This window comes from Vanellus vanellus (genome assembly GCF_965231255.1).
Source record: "Vanellus vanellus genome assembly, chromosome: 13".
NCBI lineage: Eukaryota > Metazoa > Chordata > Aves > Charadriiformes > Charadriidae > Vanellus > Vanellus vanellus.
In genome coordinates, this window is record NC_138918.1 from 1,383,639 (window position 1) to 1,402,447 (window position 18,809).

Here is an 18,809-nt window from a genome sequence, read left to right on the forward strand (position 1 = left end):
GGCTTCACCCCTGCCCACGCAGCCCCAGCAGGTGAACTGCCCTGCGCGTCCCCAGCGGGGTCAGTGTGTCGCTTCTGCAGAGGTCATCGCCCCGAGGAGAGGAGGTGTGTCCCACCCGCCTGAGAAATCGGGGAAAAAAAGACCCACTTCTTCCTCATTTCCCCCCCCCCCCCCCGAGACAGAAGTCCAGGAACTTTAATTGCTGTGGAAGAAACATAAAGAGATCTGGAATTTCGGTTTCCCTCATTTCTAAGTGACACCACGAAGCGAACGAAGAGGCAGCGCGAGGCCCGGAGGGCGGCAGTGGACGCGAGTGTGTCTGTAAGCGCTTTTCTGTAACCGGTTTCAGATGTCCTTCGCTTCTCTCGTTACAGGTCTTCTAAAAATATCAAATATAGATCTTTCCCTCATAATATTTTAAGATACTCTATTTATACATTAATTCTTTCAAAAATAAAAAGTGACACATACAGCAATTCAGTCACTCGGAGTCTTTAAAATTATTACAAAAAGCCACGACACCCATCCCCCAGCGTCACTCCTGCGCCACGGAGTCTCCCCGCCGACAGGAGGGGGGTTCTTTCACCATTTGCTATCACAAAATAGAATCATTCCCGCCCTCGCCACGCCGCCCGGCCAGCCCAGCTCTGCCGTCCCGCCGGGCTCCTTCTCCCACCCTCCCCCTTAAAAATGACCCAAAATGGTGAGGGATTTGCACACGCGCTGCGCCAACCGCTCGCCGCATGTCCCCGGTGGCGCGAGCATCCTCTCCGGGGCAGGAGCAGAGGGGCGGTGGAGCCCACCTTTGTTTTCATCCTTTGTTTTCTGTAGACCGTAGGTTGGCCACACCAACGATAAATGTCCTGTGAGTATGGAAATAATTTACCTTGCACCACCAGGACTGCACAGACTTGGCACGGACAGACTACACGCCAGGCTTCAAGCAAGGAGACCACCTAAAAAGCGACGGTGGAGAGCGGCAAACGCAGCTCCAAAATGGCACATCAGCGGCGCGGGCGCTGGGGAAAGCGTGGATGTCTCTGTGCAATGCGCGTTGGAAAGGGGAGATACAAACCAGCAGTCAAAGGAAAGGAGCGGTATTTATCTGGAGCTGCATCTTGCCCTCCAGGAAGGAAACGCAGGCTGCACAGATCACAGATGTTTACCTCGCAAAAATCTGAATTTTTTTTTTCTTAAAAAAAAAAAAAAAAAAAAAGTAGTTTGAGAGGTTTGGTCCAAAATATTCTCCCCTCCGCCGTGCCGACGCCTGCCGAGTCCCGACAGCTCCCGGCCAGCACCGTGCCCACCCCGCAGAGCCCTGGGAGCCCCCGGCTCTCGCCCGCAAGAGCAGAGCTCTGCCGCGGCGCGGCAGGACGGCCGCCCTCGCCGGGGCCGTCCCCAGCCTGCCGAGGGACGCGCAGCCTCCTGTGACCTGCCGCTGCAGGCACAGCCCGTGGTTTGACGTCAGCCCAAAGCACCTCACCCCATCCCCTGTGGTGGCGGCGCGAGAAGGAGCGGGGTCCCTCCCCGGCTGCACCGGAGAGCTCCGCTGGGGCTGGCGGCAAAGCCGGGAGGGGGCTGGGAGCTGGGGACTCGCTGCTGCTCCGCTGGTGGGTCGGGGTCTCCTCAGCGCCCACCAGTGCTCCTCACGCCGGTCTCGCTGCAGGGAGCGCCGGGCTCGGTGGCTCACAGTTCTGGTTCACAGTTTGCAGGTTGGGCCCCTACGGAGCACTGGGCTGCGGCGCGGAGCTGCTGCGTTGCTGGGGGGGTTATGATGGCTGCGAGGGCTCCCCGTGGGGACAGGGGCTTCGGGCATCGCTCACCTCTGCTAGGGGCTGGAGGAGTGGAGCCATCTCCCCGGGACCGCTGCCCCCGCAGCCCCGGCACGCGCCGCGGGAGGAGACACGTACGGTATTATCCACACAAACATTCATCTGAGCGGGTACGGGGAAGTCCTCACCCTGCGTCGCACAGCGGCAAAGAGCAAAATGGTCTGCAGGACTCCTGCCAGCGGCTGCCATGGATACCATGTAAAGCTCAGCAGTGGCGCTTCTCACGCCCAAAGTTATAGGAACTCGACGTAGTTCTCAGGGATTAATCCTGTCTTCCCGTTGAGGGTCCCTTCCAGCCAGCCGGGCTCCTGCGATGGATGAACTTGAGGAGAGAAGGAAAAGAGAGGTTACTGCCTGAGGGGGGTGAGGGTGTAGAGGCCATTGCTTTTTGCATACTGACAACGTCAAAGTTGCTCTCGGGAGAGAGCAAGGCCCTTAATCTGTCTTTATTCTAAAGGAAACGAACATGCTAAGGAGCTGAGGAAGCCGAAGTGCTCTCTCGTGGGACTCCTCTGCGCTCCCGTTATGGAGGATGGCGCAGTGAAACCCGCAGAAGGGCCCAGCGAGCTGCACGCTCAGCTACGGGCCGGGTTGCCCAGAGCAGCCGGTGCCTCAGGGCCGATGGAAGGGAAGCATTTGGGATAAAAACAAGGGCTCAAAACTTCCCCCAGGTTTGGGCTAAAATCTCTGTGAAGTTGGAGGGAAGGTGGGTAACTCCATCGCCCCGTAACCCTGCACGTCCCGGCCTGGCCTCGCACCAGGCTGAGGGAGAAAATGCATTAGCAAACGCTCCCGGGCAGGAAAGCAAACGCCGCAACCTTATTTCTGTGAAACGAGAAATCCGATCAGTCCTCAAAAGACTTACGCTCTTTCTTTATTCAATCAACAACCGAAAATTTGCTGATTTTTGCAGGAAGCGGGGTGATGCCGATGCAGGCAGAGGAATATTCCCCGCACCTCCCACAACGAACAGCGAGCGGCAGCTCAGGATTTCAGAGCCCCCCGGGTTTCCCCTGACTCCCCGCGTGTCTGTTCGCTTATGCGGTGTCTGGCATCGACCGCGAGCCCCCGCCGCCCCCCGCTTTGCCCGCTCCCTGCCCCGCCGGCACGGTGCCTGCCCTCCCCACGGCTGCCCGCGTCCCCCTCCGGCCGCCCGCCTGCCCCAGCTCTCCCTTGCCCAGCCGGGGCGGGGGTGGGGGGGGTGAAATGTGCTGAAAATTCCCATTTCAGTCGAAATGTGAGGGCGCGTCACAGCCCAGGGCCGGCGCTGAGCGCCGCGCGGGGTCTGCGTCCCCCCGGGGCCGCGCTGCGGGCCGGGCTCTGCGCAGGCAGCCAGCCGAGGTGCCGGCACAGGCAGGGCGAAAACAAACGTTTAAAACCCGAGTCTTTCCCATTTGAGGGCAAAAATAGGTGTTCTGCTTATCAAACCAGCGCGGAGGAGCAGAGCTTCAGGTTCCTCTGCGCCCCTCCTCCCCTGCTCCAGCCCCACCGACTGCAGGATGGCCGTTTGCTCTGCAAAAGTTACGACTGGCATTGACCGGTGAGAAAGATTCAGAAAAACAGAAGTGTTTTAAGTGCAAATATCTCCACGCTTTGGGAGAGACCAGTCCTCACCAGTGTGGCAAAGTCCATCACTACTGGGTACGCCTGCAGAGGAATATTGTACGTAGTAATCCATAAACGAAAAATAAAACCCACAGAAAACTAACTAGTTTTGAGAGCCACAGTGTTGCAGCTCATAGGTTTACACATTTTGGGGGTTCGCTTGTTCCAGCTGCTTCTTCCGTGCCTACACCCCCTCACGCCCAAGTCTTGGGGCTTCTCTGGCACCGAAGGCTGAGGCAGTCGGCTCAGGGGACAGGTGCCACCTCCCTCCCGCGAGGAAAGCCCCCCGGGGCAAAACTGCGCCACGAGCAATTGGGTTACCCGCCTTCGGGTGGGAGGAAAGGCTTCGCGGACCTCCCCCCGGCGGACGGTGGCCACCAAGAGAAGAGAAATTGTAAAAGTGGTGTGTGTGTGTGTGTGTCTGTGTCTTCAGAGCCCTCAGCCTCTGGTCGCAGCACACAGGTCGGGAAAGTGCCTCAGCCGAAAGCCACGTGAGTTCCAGCTACTGCTTTTGCCTTAAAAAAATCACTTATGTCCCAAAGAGAGCCATTCATTTCTGTGTCGGTACTGTCAGCCAGAGCGGGCACACGAGCAGACAGGGAGGGGAATCTCATTCTCCGTTACAGAGCGAGAGCAGAAATGCAACACAACTTCCCTAACGGAGCGTAAAACCTCGGTATCTGCAGCAGCAGCCCGGGAGGGGCTCCCTTGCTTCAGAATTCGGAGTTTTCCATTTCAGGGGCAATTGCCAGTTGAAACCACAGGTGAGCATCCCTCTCCTGCCCCGCAACTCCCGCCTTCCCCGCTTCCAGCCCTCCGTGGAGCCAGGACATCCCTCCCACCTGGCGCCACAACAAGGGCGCGCAACTATCGAGCGCACAAGCTCCGCCGGAAAACGCAGGTTTCGCCTAACTAAAAGGAAGAACGCTCTGGAGTTTACGAGGATGTCCCAAATCATGGTGTTATCTACCCTCTGGATGCCACCCGGCGTGGGTAACAGCACCCCAATTTCCCAGTCGGACCGAGATGCTGTTCTGCCATCTGCAACCTCAGAGAACCTTAAAGGCAAAAGAGAACCCGTCTCTAACTATTTCCAAGATCCGTTTGCTTTCACTGGGGTTTATAAAACCCCTTCATCATAATCATATTTCTACCATGCGGTGCTGTTTCTAAGTCGCTTCCCCCGGCTAACGTGAGCCTCGGCTACGCTGCTAAGTGATTAGAACATGCTGTATATTTTTTCCCTTGAATAATCCATTGATTTTTATCTAGCAAACACAATGTATTTAATTCAAGCTTGTTCCCCTCCTACCTGCTCTAATTCCCACGGGCTCTCAAAGGGGAGACCATGTTTATTTATAAGATATCTATGGAGCTGCTTAGGAAAAGTATTTTCTTTAATTCACATGGATTCATTCTCTTCCCCTTTCTGCTATATTCTCACATATACCCCAGGGCGAAACCAGTGCATGTGGTAGCAGTTTCCCAAATGACAACGCTTAACATATAAAAGCCAAGAACTACTTGGAAAGTAGTAAAAAGTCTTCTCTTTACATTGGGATTATATCTAGACCAGAACTGCTTAATTCCACGGGGCACAGTCTCTTTCCCCTGATGCAGGAAACAGAAAATCTATGTTCATCAACATCATCTCCAAAAATCTGACTAACCAGTGCCCACCTATTCCAGCTCTCAGTATCCAGAGAAAAAGAGCACACGCTACTTTTCCATCATCTCCTGCATGAAACATTACGGCAACTGCATAGAATATTTCTGGTGCTGATACTTGGAAACTAATCTCTCCTACCCGGAAGACCAGTGCAGAATGGCTCTGTATATGGTAAACGCTGGTGCCGGTCAGCCGCTCACCAGTTTCTCTCTCACGTTTAGAGAAGGGTCTGTGTCCCGAGGAGGGAGATGGTGCAGTCGGGCAGCCCCGCACAGCACAGCACACCGGGGGCTGCGCGGTCCTGCCAGCGCAGCGCCAGCACCTGGCTCTGCCGGCAGCGCTGCCACGGGCGGTGTGCCGCGTACCGCCGCGGTGAAGAGCCGGGACGTGTGTACTGCAACGTCTCGAATAACTCCAGTGACCAGCTGGAGCGTCGGGCAGCTGCCAGGAGGGCAAATGGTGCGGGCAGCCGGGTCAGCACCGTGCACCCGCCGTGCTCCAGTGCCGGCCGTCGGCGCAGCACGGCCCCCAGGTGACACCGTGTCTCGCCAAACTTCTTCCTTTTATTTCCTACTGTGTGTCAGAGCCTGCGCTTTGCACTCCCAAGCGTAGCCTGGAGAACCTCTGCACGCCCCCCGTGCGAGGCTGCACCTTCCCCTAGAACCCGCCGAAACACAGCGCTGATCTCGACGGACGCGGCCACAAAGAGGTGGTCACCCATGTGTGCCCTCACCTCGTGCCCTGCGGATGCGCGGCCACTTCCACTGCCAGGGCCAAGGCACCCGTCACCCCGGGCTGGCGGCTCGGACACGGCAGGGACGGACAGGGCCACGAGGGGGACGTGGAGCAGCACCCCCGACCCAGGATGGAGACGGCAAAGATGACATCTCCGCTCTACTCCAGGGGAGAGGAGGGGGGTCCCACCTATTCATCCTTCCTATTTTACACGTCTCCCTTAGGATTTGTTTCCCTTAGGAAATAAATCAGGATCTTGAAAAGGCAGTTTTCACACCGATCCTAAAGACAGCTGGATGATCAGCAGTTTTCAGCACGGGTACGAAAAGCAAGGCAAGATATACCTCGGATTTACCGCCTGTGTTTCAAGTGTTTCTGCTTTCTTCTTTCATGGGATTTCTAGTGGTGGAAATGGGATAGTACTTAAACAGAGCGCTGAAAGGGAACCCATGAACTGAGTCTCTAAACCGTTCCCTGGGTCACGGGAAGACCAGTAATTTGCAAAATTCAGCGCTAAAATAAATGGCCAAGTGTCCTTCTCTGCAGCTTCATTCGTGCGGCTGTTAACGCTGGCTCTGGAGCATCTCACATGTACGTTACGTGAAATGAGAGACGCTGTGACAGAAGAATGATGTCCATTTGGAGGTGACAGGGAAGTCTCCCGCCTCTCTGCCGCCCAGCTAACAGCAGCCCTCTCAGCACCGCTGCCCGCAGCGCCTCCCCGGCAGGCGAGCGACAGGCAATGCCGCAGCTGCTTGAAGGGAGCTAATTTGATGGTGGGTTACAACCTCCCCCCCGGTACGTCTCCCGCCCTCCCGCGTCGCTCTGGCCTTGCTCCGCAGCGAACCCCACTCCGGGCTCAGCTCCGGGAAGCCCAGCGCCGCGCTCCTACGGCAGTGGGCACAGCTCTGCCCATCCCGCTTTGCTGGTGCGCCGGGGACCGCCGCCTGAACATCACGCTGAAAATGAGCCCACCTCCTCCCGATCCGCTCCCAGCGCCGCCCCGTGTCGAGGACTCACCGTTATCAAACACGGTGCCTGCCGTGAAGGAGAGCTCCGAGTCGTGTTCTGCTTTACAGGCGTACAAAGCTCGGGCTTTCCGCAGCGGCGAGCTGCAAAAAAAAAGCACTTATTGGTATAAAAAAGACTCTACTCATACACAACAGCACTGCCCTCCCCACTGTGTCGAAGAGGGTCCGTGTAAGTGGTGCATGTTGAAGAGGGGTCCAAGGACCTCCACTGCTCTGCAAGGGTCCGAGGTTATGCTGCTCGGGGGAAGAGCGAGGAAGACGTCAGAGGAGGCTGAAGGCTCTCGGGGATGAGCCCCCAATTTTCACCGCACTGCAAATCCCAGTCCGAGCCCAGCTGGCACCCCCAGCACCAGAGCCCGTGCCCGGTGCCAGGCAGGGGCAGCCCCACGCCAGGGGTCCCCGGCAGAGCTCCAGGCGCTAGACGGGAGAAGGGCATCAGGGAGCTGGAACTGGTTTGTGAGTCTCCGAGGGGCCATAACCCACTGGAGGGCCGGCGCGGTGGGAAGGCAGCAGGAGCCGGCACCATTGCGCTGCCCACCGGCCCCACTCGCTGCCGAGCCCATCGCTCTCCGAGCGCAGCTGCAACCGCCAGGAGAGTTTTGCAAGGAAGAATTAGCACTTAGGGAAAGGTATTTCAACACAGAAAAACAAGTAGGTCCGTGAAGAATTTGCTGCGCTTCTTTAGAGACTGTACCTGAAGATAAAAAAGATTTAAGAACCATTAGATTTTACCGGGGAAGTGTCAGTGTGCCCACGCTGCGGGGGAGTGAATTAGAGCAGAGAGAGCCAGAAATGGAGCGGATCGCCAGCAGACACGGGGAGAAAAATGAAGGAGCTCTGGACCACACCAGCAAAGCGCAGGCACGCAGAGCTGTCCCCTGCAGCCGGAGCCACCCTCCCCACCTCTCCGGCTTTGGGCTCGAGCAAAGCTGGGGGAAAGCTGGGACACCGCTGAGCCACGGTGACAGTGACAGTGCGAACCTGCCCAGGCACTGAGCCATCGGAGCAGCCGGCCGCATCCAGCGCGGCGGAAGGCTGTTCGGCTACGGTACAGCCAAGCAAAGCGATGGAAGGGCCACCAAGAGCCTCTGGGCTAAGGAATAAGGTGACACCATCTCTCAGTTCGGCAGTTTCACCAACTTTTATCTTTCTGAGGACTTGAACTTATTCTGAATTCTCTCCGAGCGAGCCCAGGGAAGCGGCACGCTTCCACCTCACAGCACAAGCCGTTCACCTTCACACCGAAACCACAAACCGGGGAAGCTGTGAAAGGTTTTGGTTTTGCTGTGTCGACAGCCCCAAAGTGGAGGTCTCTCCTCTCCAAATTCCAGCTGCCCGACACGAGCAGCCACCAAACACTTAAAAACCAGGATGGGCAAACACTCCTCCTGCTCCGGAGAGGGTCCTTCGCTGCCGGGGAGGCACCACTTACGCACAGTGCATGGGGAGACTGTCAGATGAAAAACAGAAGGTATTTTTGGGCTTACTACCTTGAATTACTCAAGTTGTTGTTTTTCTCCCCCCAAAAATGACCTCCGCAGCCCAGCGTCCCCGCATCCCCAGCCTGCCCCTTGCTGCTCTCTGGGCTGCGACTGCGCCCGCCACAGCCCCGCAGGGGCTTTCCGGGAGGGAACCGCCGGGGCCCCGCCATCGCTCACGTTAGGTTTCTGCCTCCGAGCGTGGCACAAGGCCAGCAAAGCACTCAGGAGCTTCACCCGTCTGCCCTTGTGCCATTTCAGGGACGATGAGCCTCTCCCCCCCAGAGGAGGAGGGCTGCTCGGATGGTATCACACCGTTGCCATCCTTCGCAGACGCGCAGCAAAACAAATGAACGACCCCACCGAGCAGGCGGCCGTCGGACAGGCGGCACTCGTGTGGCTGTAGGTGTGGGGGAAGAGCTCGGTCTGTGCCTGTAACGAACAAACAGGTTTGACACGTCTCCCTCGGAGGAGGGATGGGTGCCGCGGGCTGGGAGCCGCGCTCTGCCGGGGACCGCACCAGCATCCTGCTCGGCAGCGCCAGGGGTGGGCTCCGAGGAGAGATGTCCCATCCGAGGATTTCTCCACTGACCAGAGGTGGATCATCCCACAGACCAGAGGCGATGCTGCCCTGGCGTGAGCACCCCCCGGGACCTGCAGCGCAGGGCCCCATCACTGCCCATGGTGCGCTTACGGCACGACAGCATCTCTGGTGCCAAAAGCCACCGGCCCCCCGGCAGCGCCCACTCCCGCTGCACCACAGCCAGCGGCGTCTCGCAGCCCCGGGTGCAGGGGGACGTGCACCCTCCTGCCTGCCAGGCTGGCGTGCAGCACAGCCTGACCCGCTGCTCCAGCGTCCCACTGGATACCTTCCGTCAGCCTGTCTGGATCGCTCAGGACCCATTTACTCCAGCCATTCCCAAGCGCCCGAGACAGGGGCACCCAGCAGGCAAACGTCTGTGCTGCCCCATGTTCTTTACCCTCCTTAGATTCCAGATAAGAAAAGGAAGTGGTCAGAAAATGAGGCATCGCGGCCTTTTACGAAGGCCTGTTATTCCTCGCGGCACCCGGGAAGGCAGCGCCCGTCTGACCTGTCGCAGAGAGGAGCAAAGCGAACCGCGGGAGCTGAACTGCCCGGGAAACCCACAGAACCCACCAGCGACACCGAGCGCTGCGAGCGCGACCTGCGAGCGCCCGCTCCCGCTCGCCTGGCCACCAGGGCCGGCGGGCGCCTGCCGGGGGGCTCGAAGCGGGGACACAGCGGGTCTCCCCGGGGGCAGGAGACCTTTGAAAGCTCCTCTCTTGCTGAGCGCACACAGCTGCGTCGGGGGAGCTTGAGCGGGATGCAGAGGGAGAAGGAAAGTGAAGTGGGGGAAACCGAGTAAATCAAACAGAAAATAGCAAAAGCGACAAAAAGCAAAGCGAATTCTGCAACAGACCTGATGGGGGATGAGTCGCTGGACGTAGAGGAGGTGGGCATAGGACTTGATGGCGCGGAGAACATGGGCCAGGACGGTGAGAGGGGTGACGTTGGGCTTGGATTCTGAGGGCTGCAAGACATAACCAGATACCTTATCAACGTGCAACCACAGAAACAAACAGTAACCAAGAGACAGTCAGACGACATCCGACGATAGCGAGTGCCTTGGGAATATTCAGAGCATGAGACACAGCTACGAAATGAAGTGCCAAGACCTTGGGAAACGTTTCAAGGCCAGACCTGCATTTCTCTGGACAGCAAGAGCTGGATCTTCCAATTGAGCTCAACGCCCCGTGTGCGGAGGAGGGCTGTCTCGCTGCTGGCCGCTGGCAGCCCAGCCACTTACCTGCCTTGTTTTATTTCCCCCACCGCTGCCAGCAATAGTTGATGGTATTTCTGGAGGTTAATGGTGCCCGCGAGCCAACTCCATCCCCCTTTTGTATGTCAGTTGTCGCGGCGCCCGAGTCTGGGCCCCGATCCGCGGTGCCCGGCCACCTCTGCCCGTTTACATCTCTGCCCAAATGGGGCCGGAGGCTGCAGCCCCGGGGGGTTCCCGATCTCCAGGACGGAGCCGGCCAGGGCTGGTGCCTCCATGCGATCATCCGCCTGAAGCCCACCCCAGCCGCAAGGGTCAGCAGCGCCAGAGGGCTGTGCTGGCACCGCGGCGCCCGCCGGCCGCCTCTCGGGCGCACACCTCGCACCGAGGTACCCAGGGCTCCCGCCGTGCTTGTCCATTCAGCAGCACAAACATCTCATTGATCTGTTTTCCCCGTTTTACATTGAAGAACTCTTTTTCCCCTCATGCAAACTGCTCCTGATTCCTCACTTCTAAGCTACAGCTGTCAACTGAAGTTGAATCAAACTACTGAACTAGTAAATGCATGCAAAAGTCAAGCGAGAAGTGTTTGGTTCCTTCATAACTGTTCAATATAGGTCATTCTCAGGTTCATCAAAAAGCAATTATTGTACTAAAATACCAGTTTGAGTCTGATTCACCTTCTATTGTTCCTATACTTATCAACTCATCTGTATGCTCTATCTAATTCACATTGTAAACTCCATCCCTGATAAAACACCAGAAAAACCTCTCCACTCTAAAAATGCCTCTCTAAACCCAAGAAGTTTTGTAAAAGCAACATGATTTATGTTTTTTTTTCCTGAGAGAGGGATGGTACCTCTGATCACACGGGTCTGTGATGAGGTGGGGATAGGGTGCGACCCCACAGGCAACCCCTGGGGCATTCCCATCCCCGTCCCCATCCCCAATCCCTATCCCCATCCCCATCCCTGAGCTGGAGGCTCCCGAGGCAGCAGGAGGGGAAGGGATAGAGGGGGAGTGTGCTCCAGAGCATGCGGGAAAACCTCAGCCCTGCAGTAGCAGCAGTTTACGGGTCCCACCAGAGCAAATGGGCGTTGGAGGGAGGGAAAGGGCTGCACCAGGACTAACAGCATGCCCAAGGCCATCTCTTCATCTCTTCTCCCATGTCTCAGGGAACTGGCACTTCTCCGAGGAGAAGGGGATGAAGTTGCTGAGATGCTTTCTGACAGCACCAGGGTAACCACGAGGTGGAGGGAAGGGTGGTGAACATGCGGAGAGGGGCACAGCCCTCCCTCAGCTCCAGGCTGTAAATATGATGTCTTCCAAAGACCTGTCTGGGATTATAACATATCTTTTCTAGATATGTTTAACTCAGATTTCCTCTTGTCACTGTGCAGTGACGTGCCTCCTTCGCGCTCGAGAAGAAGCCTCCTGAGGAGCATGGCTTGGACCAGTAGCCAACTTGGCAAAAAACCCCAACCTCCAAAAAGGATGAAAGCAACGCCCTCCCCTCCCAAACCCACAAAATGGGCAGCACCAGCGCACACACAGTAGGACAAAGCGTGGGCGGCGGCCAGGGGAGCCTGTGCTGCCCCTTAAGCCCCTGATAAAAGATGAAGTCTCTGTAAAAAGGGTAATGCCATCTGATACCTGTTAGATCAGAACAGCAGAAGACAGTTGTTTCAGCCCCCAGTTTCTGCTCCTTAAGCCCAGAATGGAATGTTTCATATATTAACAGAGAAGAGAATATCACAAACATTTTTCTTCCATTTCAAGCTGAATGTAAAACCTCACCCTCTACCATTTAAAAGAAAAAGAACCGACCTCCCGCAACATCCAAGAGGGTTTCCAGGAAATATTTATGATTAATCTTGAATTTTGTGTTTTCTTGTAATTTTCTTCTCTTCAGTTTGAGTTAGAATTTAGCAGCTTTAAATTAAAATGCCGCTCTTGGCACACCGGCTTCCCTGCAGTTCCTGCACCTGTGCCACCAGCCTACACCGGGCACATCGCTGGGTGCGATGGTCTTCCACCAGCGCCAGCACTGGCCAAGAGGCCGGTGGCTCTCACCGGTGGCTCCTGCGTGCCCTTCCCTGCGCCCACGAGTGAAGCTGGCAGCCGGCGCTCTCTGGCATTCTCTGATGGTCACAACTCAAAATTGAAAGGATAGATCTGTGGATTTGGTCCAATTTCGAGGGGGAAAGTGTCCATGTCATAAATATCACCACCGCAATGGCACCTAGAGGGCACCGAAGAAGGTTAAATTGTTGGCTTGAACTCAACTGAGGTCCAGACCTGCTTAAGGCCAAACTCTTGGCTTCCTGACTCCTCGCAGAAGCCGCGTTGCTGGATTCAACAGAAACTAATGATTTCCCTTTGCAATTCCGGGCAATACCTTTATTACGTCAGAGGATTACATGCACACAGAAATGAGATACAGCAGCGCATCGCAACTTTCACAGGAGGGCTGTAAAACAGGGAACGTTCACAGGCAGACTATTAACAGAAATCCTAAAAACGGTCTCCTAATAATTGTCACTATTTAAAAACAATCTCTTTTGCATTTTTCTATCCTCCAAATTGTCAGTCTTTTGAAAAATGAGCAATTACCCGTATTACTTAGTCTGTTAGACATTGGTACTTACCATATATTAAATCTATTTCCAATTTTAAACAGAAGGAGGTGCTACAAAGACCACCAAATTAGCCCAAATCGCAGAAATTAACCCTTGAAGCACCAGTTCTTGCTGCTTCTTTTTCCTTCTAGCAGGTGTAGTTGTCTGGCCGTTCGTGACGATGTCCTACCTTCCCTTAATTAAACAAGCTATATAGCACGTAAGGCAGGTAATTTTGTTTTATTTTATCGGTGCACAAGCATGCTTCTGCCCTCTAATGGAGAGAGCACGTTAGATGCATTTGAAGACACGGAGAGTGCTCTCCTCTGGGCAGCAGGAACCAGAACGTTTCCTTCACTGTTAGTACTGCAAGAGGAACCACCATCAAGGGTTATTAAACATTGGAATAGGCTGCCCAGAGAGGTGGTGGATTCACCATCCCTGGAGGTGTTTAAGAAAAGGGTAGATAAGGTGCTTAGGGACATGGTTTAGGAGTGGTGGTGGTTTTATCAGGGTAGGTTAATGGTTGGACTTGATGATCTTAAAGGTCCCTTCCAACCTCACTGATTCTATGATTCTATGATTCTATGATTCTATTTTGGAAGCCAGAGCCCGTCAGTTATAATACCTGGATGCAACATTCTCTGGCTCTGTACAGCCAAGCTACTATAACGAGTCTCCAAGACGGTAGATGTCTGCACGGCAAATGGAACGTGAACACACGGGTTTATCCCCTGGAAGGCAGAGGACCTGCTCGGTGTGCCTTTCATCTTACCACGGCCTCTCACCATTCGAGTAGGCTCCTCCATCCTGGTGACCTCAAAAAGCACCAGATGCAAATTACCTGCTCCGTGCATGGATTTTCTGCAGGCAAGGAGCGTCACCTTGGGGAGCAGACCTCCCGGCCTCCAGCCCCCGGCTCCAGCGAGGTTCCTTTCCACTGAACCGTCTGTAGGGTGGGACGAGTCCTAAGACAGCTTAGACACTTCTGAGCCATCAGCCCATCTTCTCACTGGTTAGAAATCCAGCAGGCAGCACTATCTCATGGACCCCAGAGGCCCCACAGTGGGGTAGCAGAGAGCAAAGGAATGGCACAGCAATGCCCTTCTCAAAGGGAAGCTTGGCCCACGGTCAAGGTGGGCCTTGGAGGGGGTGATGAGCTGGTGACCGACATGTGGCTGGGCTTGTTTGCCCAAGAGTGGCCACTGATGCCCACCAGCCCTCCCACCACAGCTCCCACCGCCTGTGCGGGCAGCGGGCTCTGGCTGCGAGAGGACATCTCGCCGGGTGGGCCAGCGATGGTGCGCCTGCACCACAGGGCGGCCACCACCTCCGCCACCAACCCCGCTCCTCCTCACGGCGCGACGGAAGGAATATCCGACCGCACGGGGCTCTGGGACTAGAAATTCCCAACCCACTTTTTGAGATGAAATCATTTTAAATGAATGAAGCTCTCGCTACTCGTAAGGTCGGCTCTGTCATCGCTCCACCAACTGCACGGTCTGCTACACTAATTACAGCGCGTAATGCAATCAATGCGATTCTTGGAGAAGAGAGTTATTTCTGCGATCTTGCAGTAAAAATGCCTTACAGCAAGAACCGGCACTCGGGCCGGCCTCTATCTAAGAAGCTACCAATAATTTGGAGCAGGACTTTGGTGTCTTTGGATCCTGGGTGGCAAAGAAAACACTCTTCGTGCCCACCAAAACAACTGAGAGAACGATTAACTAATGCAAGCATGTGGATTGGGAAGCATGAGGACCATCCTGTTTCAATCAAGGTGCTCACGGAAGAGATGAACGTGGACCTAGGATGACCGAACTACCCCCGCGCAGCCTCGCGGTCCTGCTCCGAGCGTCTTTCCATCTCGTTTCCTCAAGAAGAGCAAATGGCCGTTGCAGGACCCGGCCTGAGCTGGCCCTCAGCACCCACAGACTGCGGGGCCACGACGCGCACGAAGGGTTCACCTCCCTTCCATGAAATACAGGTATTTCTTTTCAAAGAGACTGCTTGAGTATCACCTTTCTGAGCTTATGTGACTGCAAGACGCGAGTCCCATCTCGCTGGAGAAGCCAGTGCACGCGAGCGAACAGGCTATCCTGAGGGCTCTGCACTTTGGAAAACGGTTTTCTTGTAGGATCCAATTTCCTTTCTGTTTCTCAGGGAAAGAGCAGAGGTGGTGAGAGGCTGTGGGGAGATGCTGGCTGCTGCCTGCTTTCAGTTCTGCTGCAGGAAGCAAATGTCAGCTGGACCTTTTTTTTTCTTTCTTCTTACTCTGGAGGACTTTGCGAGGGGCTCTTCCTGTTGGGTGCACAGTGGGAAACAAAACAGAGAAAAAAATTGCTGAGAACCAAAAATACCAGAAGCAGGAAACAAAGTGGCTAAAATTAGAGTCTTCAGGGGCAGGTATGGACTTTTCCCCAAGAGAAGCAGCAGAGGGAACTCCATGAGTCTGTAGCCCCACACGTCCCGAGGCTTTTGCCTTTCCTGCCGGTCTGTGCCCCTGGGAAGCAGCGGCGGTGACCCGCAGCCCCGCGAGGAGGTTCCGCTGCCCTGAACGGGCAGGCTGCGGGAGGACGTCGTGTCGCAGCCACCGGCCCGCCGGCTGCGGGGGCACCTGCGCCTTCAGCTCCCGTCCGCCCCTTTGGCAATCCCACTCTTCCAGCAAACACACGGACTTGGAAACGTATTTAGAAGCTAAATCCTCCCCCCTGCCTCCCGTGCCTGCTGCACGCCCTGCCTTTCCCAGTCTGATGCTGAGTTTGCTGCCTGAACGTGTGAAAAAGCAGCGATTCTCGTTTCGAGATCCCTTTCCAGTTGCTGCAGCTAAAACATCTCTTTTCTAGTCCCTTCCCATAACTCCTGTCTCTTTTCAACTCCTCTTCCTCTGCAATCTGCCTTCCCAGACTGCCTCTGGCACTTTCTTTACTCAAGCCCTGAAGGCGTTTGCAGGTCTGGAGAGCTATTCTCAGCAGGGTTTCCAGACAACTTCTGCCGCTTTGTTCTTCTGGCTGAGAGGACACCAGTTCCACTTCAAAAATGTTTACAACTTGTTTGTTTTTGTGGAACTCGGGGCTATTTCAACATCTAAGAGCCATGAATGGGCATAGCCTACCGATGAGTTAAAGCCCTTTCATGAAATCACCTCAAGAATAAATAACAATATTCCCATCCTGACATTATCGATACCTGACTGCATTGAAATACATCAAAAGCCACCCAACCCTTTATCTCCTGGTCCGTTCCTGTAAAACGAAGCTACAGAACATAAGGCTCTTCTCAAAGCTAACCAGAAAAAAAGTATTATAGCACCATTTCATGCCAGGGCACCTAAACTCTGCCAAGACAAGGCCACGATTGCAGCTCACCAGCGGACAGGGCTCTGTTGGCTCAACGAAACGGGAGGCAGCCTTGGGTTGAGAAGCTCATGAAGTTCATGCCTAGCAAAGCTCAGAGCGCAGACGGATGGGCTCTAGCAAGCAAGTCCCCCGGCTCCGGCTGCACTGCGGGTTAGTGATGGCACCACACACGACCCCATACGTGACCATTAGCTCACAGGGCTCCAGACTGGCAGGATTCTTCCTCTGTTTGGTACTTTAAATGCAAGACAAATGATGCTAGAACTCTCTCCAGTGTTATTCTCTCGGGAGTTATCTTGCTGTATGATCATTCAGGTGGAAAGTAATGATCTTGGGAAAATAAGCAGCCAATATGCACTGTGGGCAACATCCCTTGACCAAACAGGTCCAAAAAAGTTCAACTTCCTCAGCACAGACTTCCCCACATCTCCATTTCCTCTCTCTCCTTGAGCACAGACTACAGGATCTTCTTTTGGATAATACGGACCCGTGCCTCTTTGTAATCCTGAAGATACCCAGCACACTGGGTTGTCCTGTCACTTTGCTGCTTGGCTTATTTCCCATACGTAGAAGTTTTTCCCTGCTTTAGTAATTTCATAAAACCACCTAAAAGCTTTTCCACTTGAATAAAAGAGAGAACGGGAAAAGTTCTGACTTTGGGAAGGAGAGCTGGAGCTTCTGGTGTCCCACTTAACAGACATTTCCACTCCCAAACACAGCCAGATGATGCTTGATGTTTCAAAGGGACGCAATGACGCTGCTGCTGTGGTGTAGCCTTCTGGCATGAAGCTTAGAGACTGATGTTAATGCTGGAGAAAGGCTGAGGGAATAAGCACAGAATCAGAAACGGATGGATTTTCAGCATGAGTAAGCATTGGAGGCACTGCGGAAAGGCAGACGGCTGGACTGGCGTGCAGGTGTCTTCCCCGCGGGGTGGGATCCAGGCGGCGGGAGCACCGTGCCGTCTTAATACGGAACAGCATTCCATCAGCAGTTGCACAACTCGTTTATAACGGCCACTCTGCAGCATCGCTAGCGAGCCACCAACCCACCGGGCCCCCCTCCTACAGCGACGTCGTACCAGCACCGCACATGGGACAGGCAGGAAAATCGGGGCAGGTCAGCGGAGCCGAGGCAACCACGGGCCCACACGCCTCCGGGCCCCTCAGGCACCCAGCCGGGCCGCGCCGCGTTCCGCCTCACTCCACCCTTTGCTCAGCAGATGGATTTTCTGCTCCATCAATAACCCCCTCCCCGCTTCCTCGCTGCTCAAAAGGCTCTCCGCAGACTAAAAATCAAGCTGGCAGACCTTATGTTGAAGCAAGTGCTTTCAAGCCGTATTAAATCTCTTAATTATTAATAGAAAAGTTGTAATGTGCCAGCAGGAAGCCAAACAACAGTTTAGGAGGGAAGTGTTGGTAAGCCAGGAGCCAGCATCTTAGTCACATCTTTTCCACCGCGCCACTGCTTCTGATACATGAGGTAATTCTGCAAGTCTGGATGCGTTAGTCACCAACAAATTGTATTCACAATTAAGGAGAACTCAACAGTCCTCCAGAAACCTCTCGTTTTTCTCCGGCATTCAATCCGCTGCCATCTTACGTCCCCCAGCAAAGACAACTCTCCCATCTGCCGCCCCAGCAACCGTATGGGATTCTTGGAAAATGAAGGCAATTAAGGTCCCCGTGGGATCACAGCCCCCAGATCAGCTGGGGGGTGTTTGGTAGGATCAAATATTTGAGGTAAACACAGCCTGCGTGGAGGGGGGGGCCTGCCTCGCTGCCCAGCAGGGTCTGCCAACCACGAGCAGCCCAAATCTGCCTTATGGGCAGCGGGAGCTGCAGGAGCGCGGACCAACACCTCACGGGGCTGTCCCTGCCACCAGCCACCGTCACCCGCGGAGGGGCTGCCGAGGCGCCTGGAGGACCCGCACCGCAGCACCAGCCCCGCATCACCCCATCGCCCCGGCCCCGAGGAGCCGCAGCAGCCCGGCTTTGGGCGAGGGGAATCGGTCTTTATTTCCCCAAAACAAAACTCCCTTCTGCTGGCAGAGACAATCTGCTGCAGGGAGCCAACAAGGGGACGACCGGCTTGCCCGCAGCGGCAGAGGGAGATGCCTGGGCTGACCGTTTTGTCCCCGACACTCTCAGGCTCTAACGTGAGCCCCCCCCAGAAGTCGTGTTCTGCGAAGAGCCGAGGAGGTCAGGCATTGCGGGACGGGCGGCAGCAACCCACCCCGCGAGCCGGTACTGGCAGAAGGACGAGAAGTTTGTTTTACTTTTTTAAGTAATTTCTGGAAATGGTCAGAAAAGCTACTCCACGGCATCAAAAATTCATTCCTGGCTAAGAAATCTTCCTCGCGTAATTTGACAGAGGGCCGTTTCCAGACGCAAATCCTAACAAAAAACAAAGAGCGTTTATTTAAGCCTTCATCAGCACCACAAGCTAAAACTCTCATTTTTCTATTGTACAAATATTCTTCCCACAGTGTAAAGAACTAACACCTGCCCACATAAGTTATACACATTGGGAAAAACAATGAGGATTATTTTGGCCCGTAAAAGTGATTTGAGAATAATGGGTGAGTAAAGTCACTGCATAATAATTTTATGCATTTACTTGATTTTGCCTGACTTCCTTTTGTATATTTTGTTTCTCGTATGGCTTTTGTTTTTGCAAGTACGCT

At 54.9% G+C, this 18,809-nt stretch overlaps 1 protein-coding gene across 1 annotated transcript in view; it reads right to left on the reverse strand.

Moving 5' to 3' along the window:
• Positions 1-254: 254 nt before the first annotated feature.
• ARHGAP26 (Rho GTPase activating protein 26) overlaps positions 255-18,809 on the reverse strand; it is a 153,227-nt gene continuing 134,672 nt past the window's right edge. Inside the window, exons 21-23 of the mRNA XM_082489744.1 lie at positions 9,790-9,900; positions 6,862-6,953; positions 255-2,154 (exon numbers count right to left, since the gene is read on the reverse strand). Coding sequence (XP_082345870.1) covers positions 2,066-2,154; positions 6,862-6,953; positions 9,790-9,900 — 292 coding nt within the window. The 3' untranslated portion in view covers positions 255-2,065. The remainder of the gene's footprint in view (positions 2,155-6,861; positions 6,954-9,789; positions 9,901-18,809) is intronic.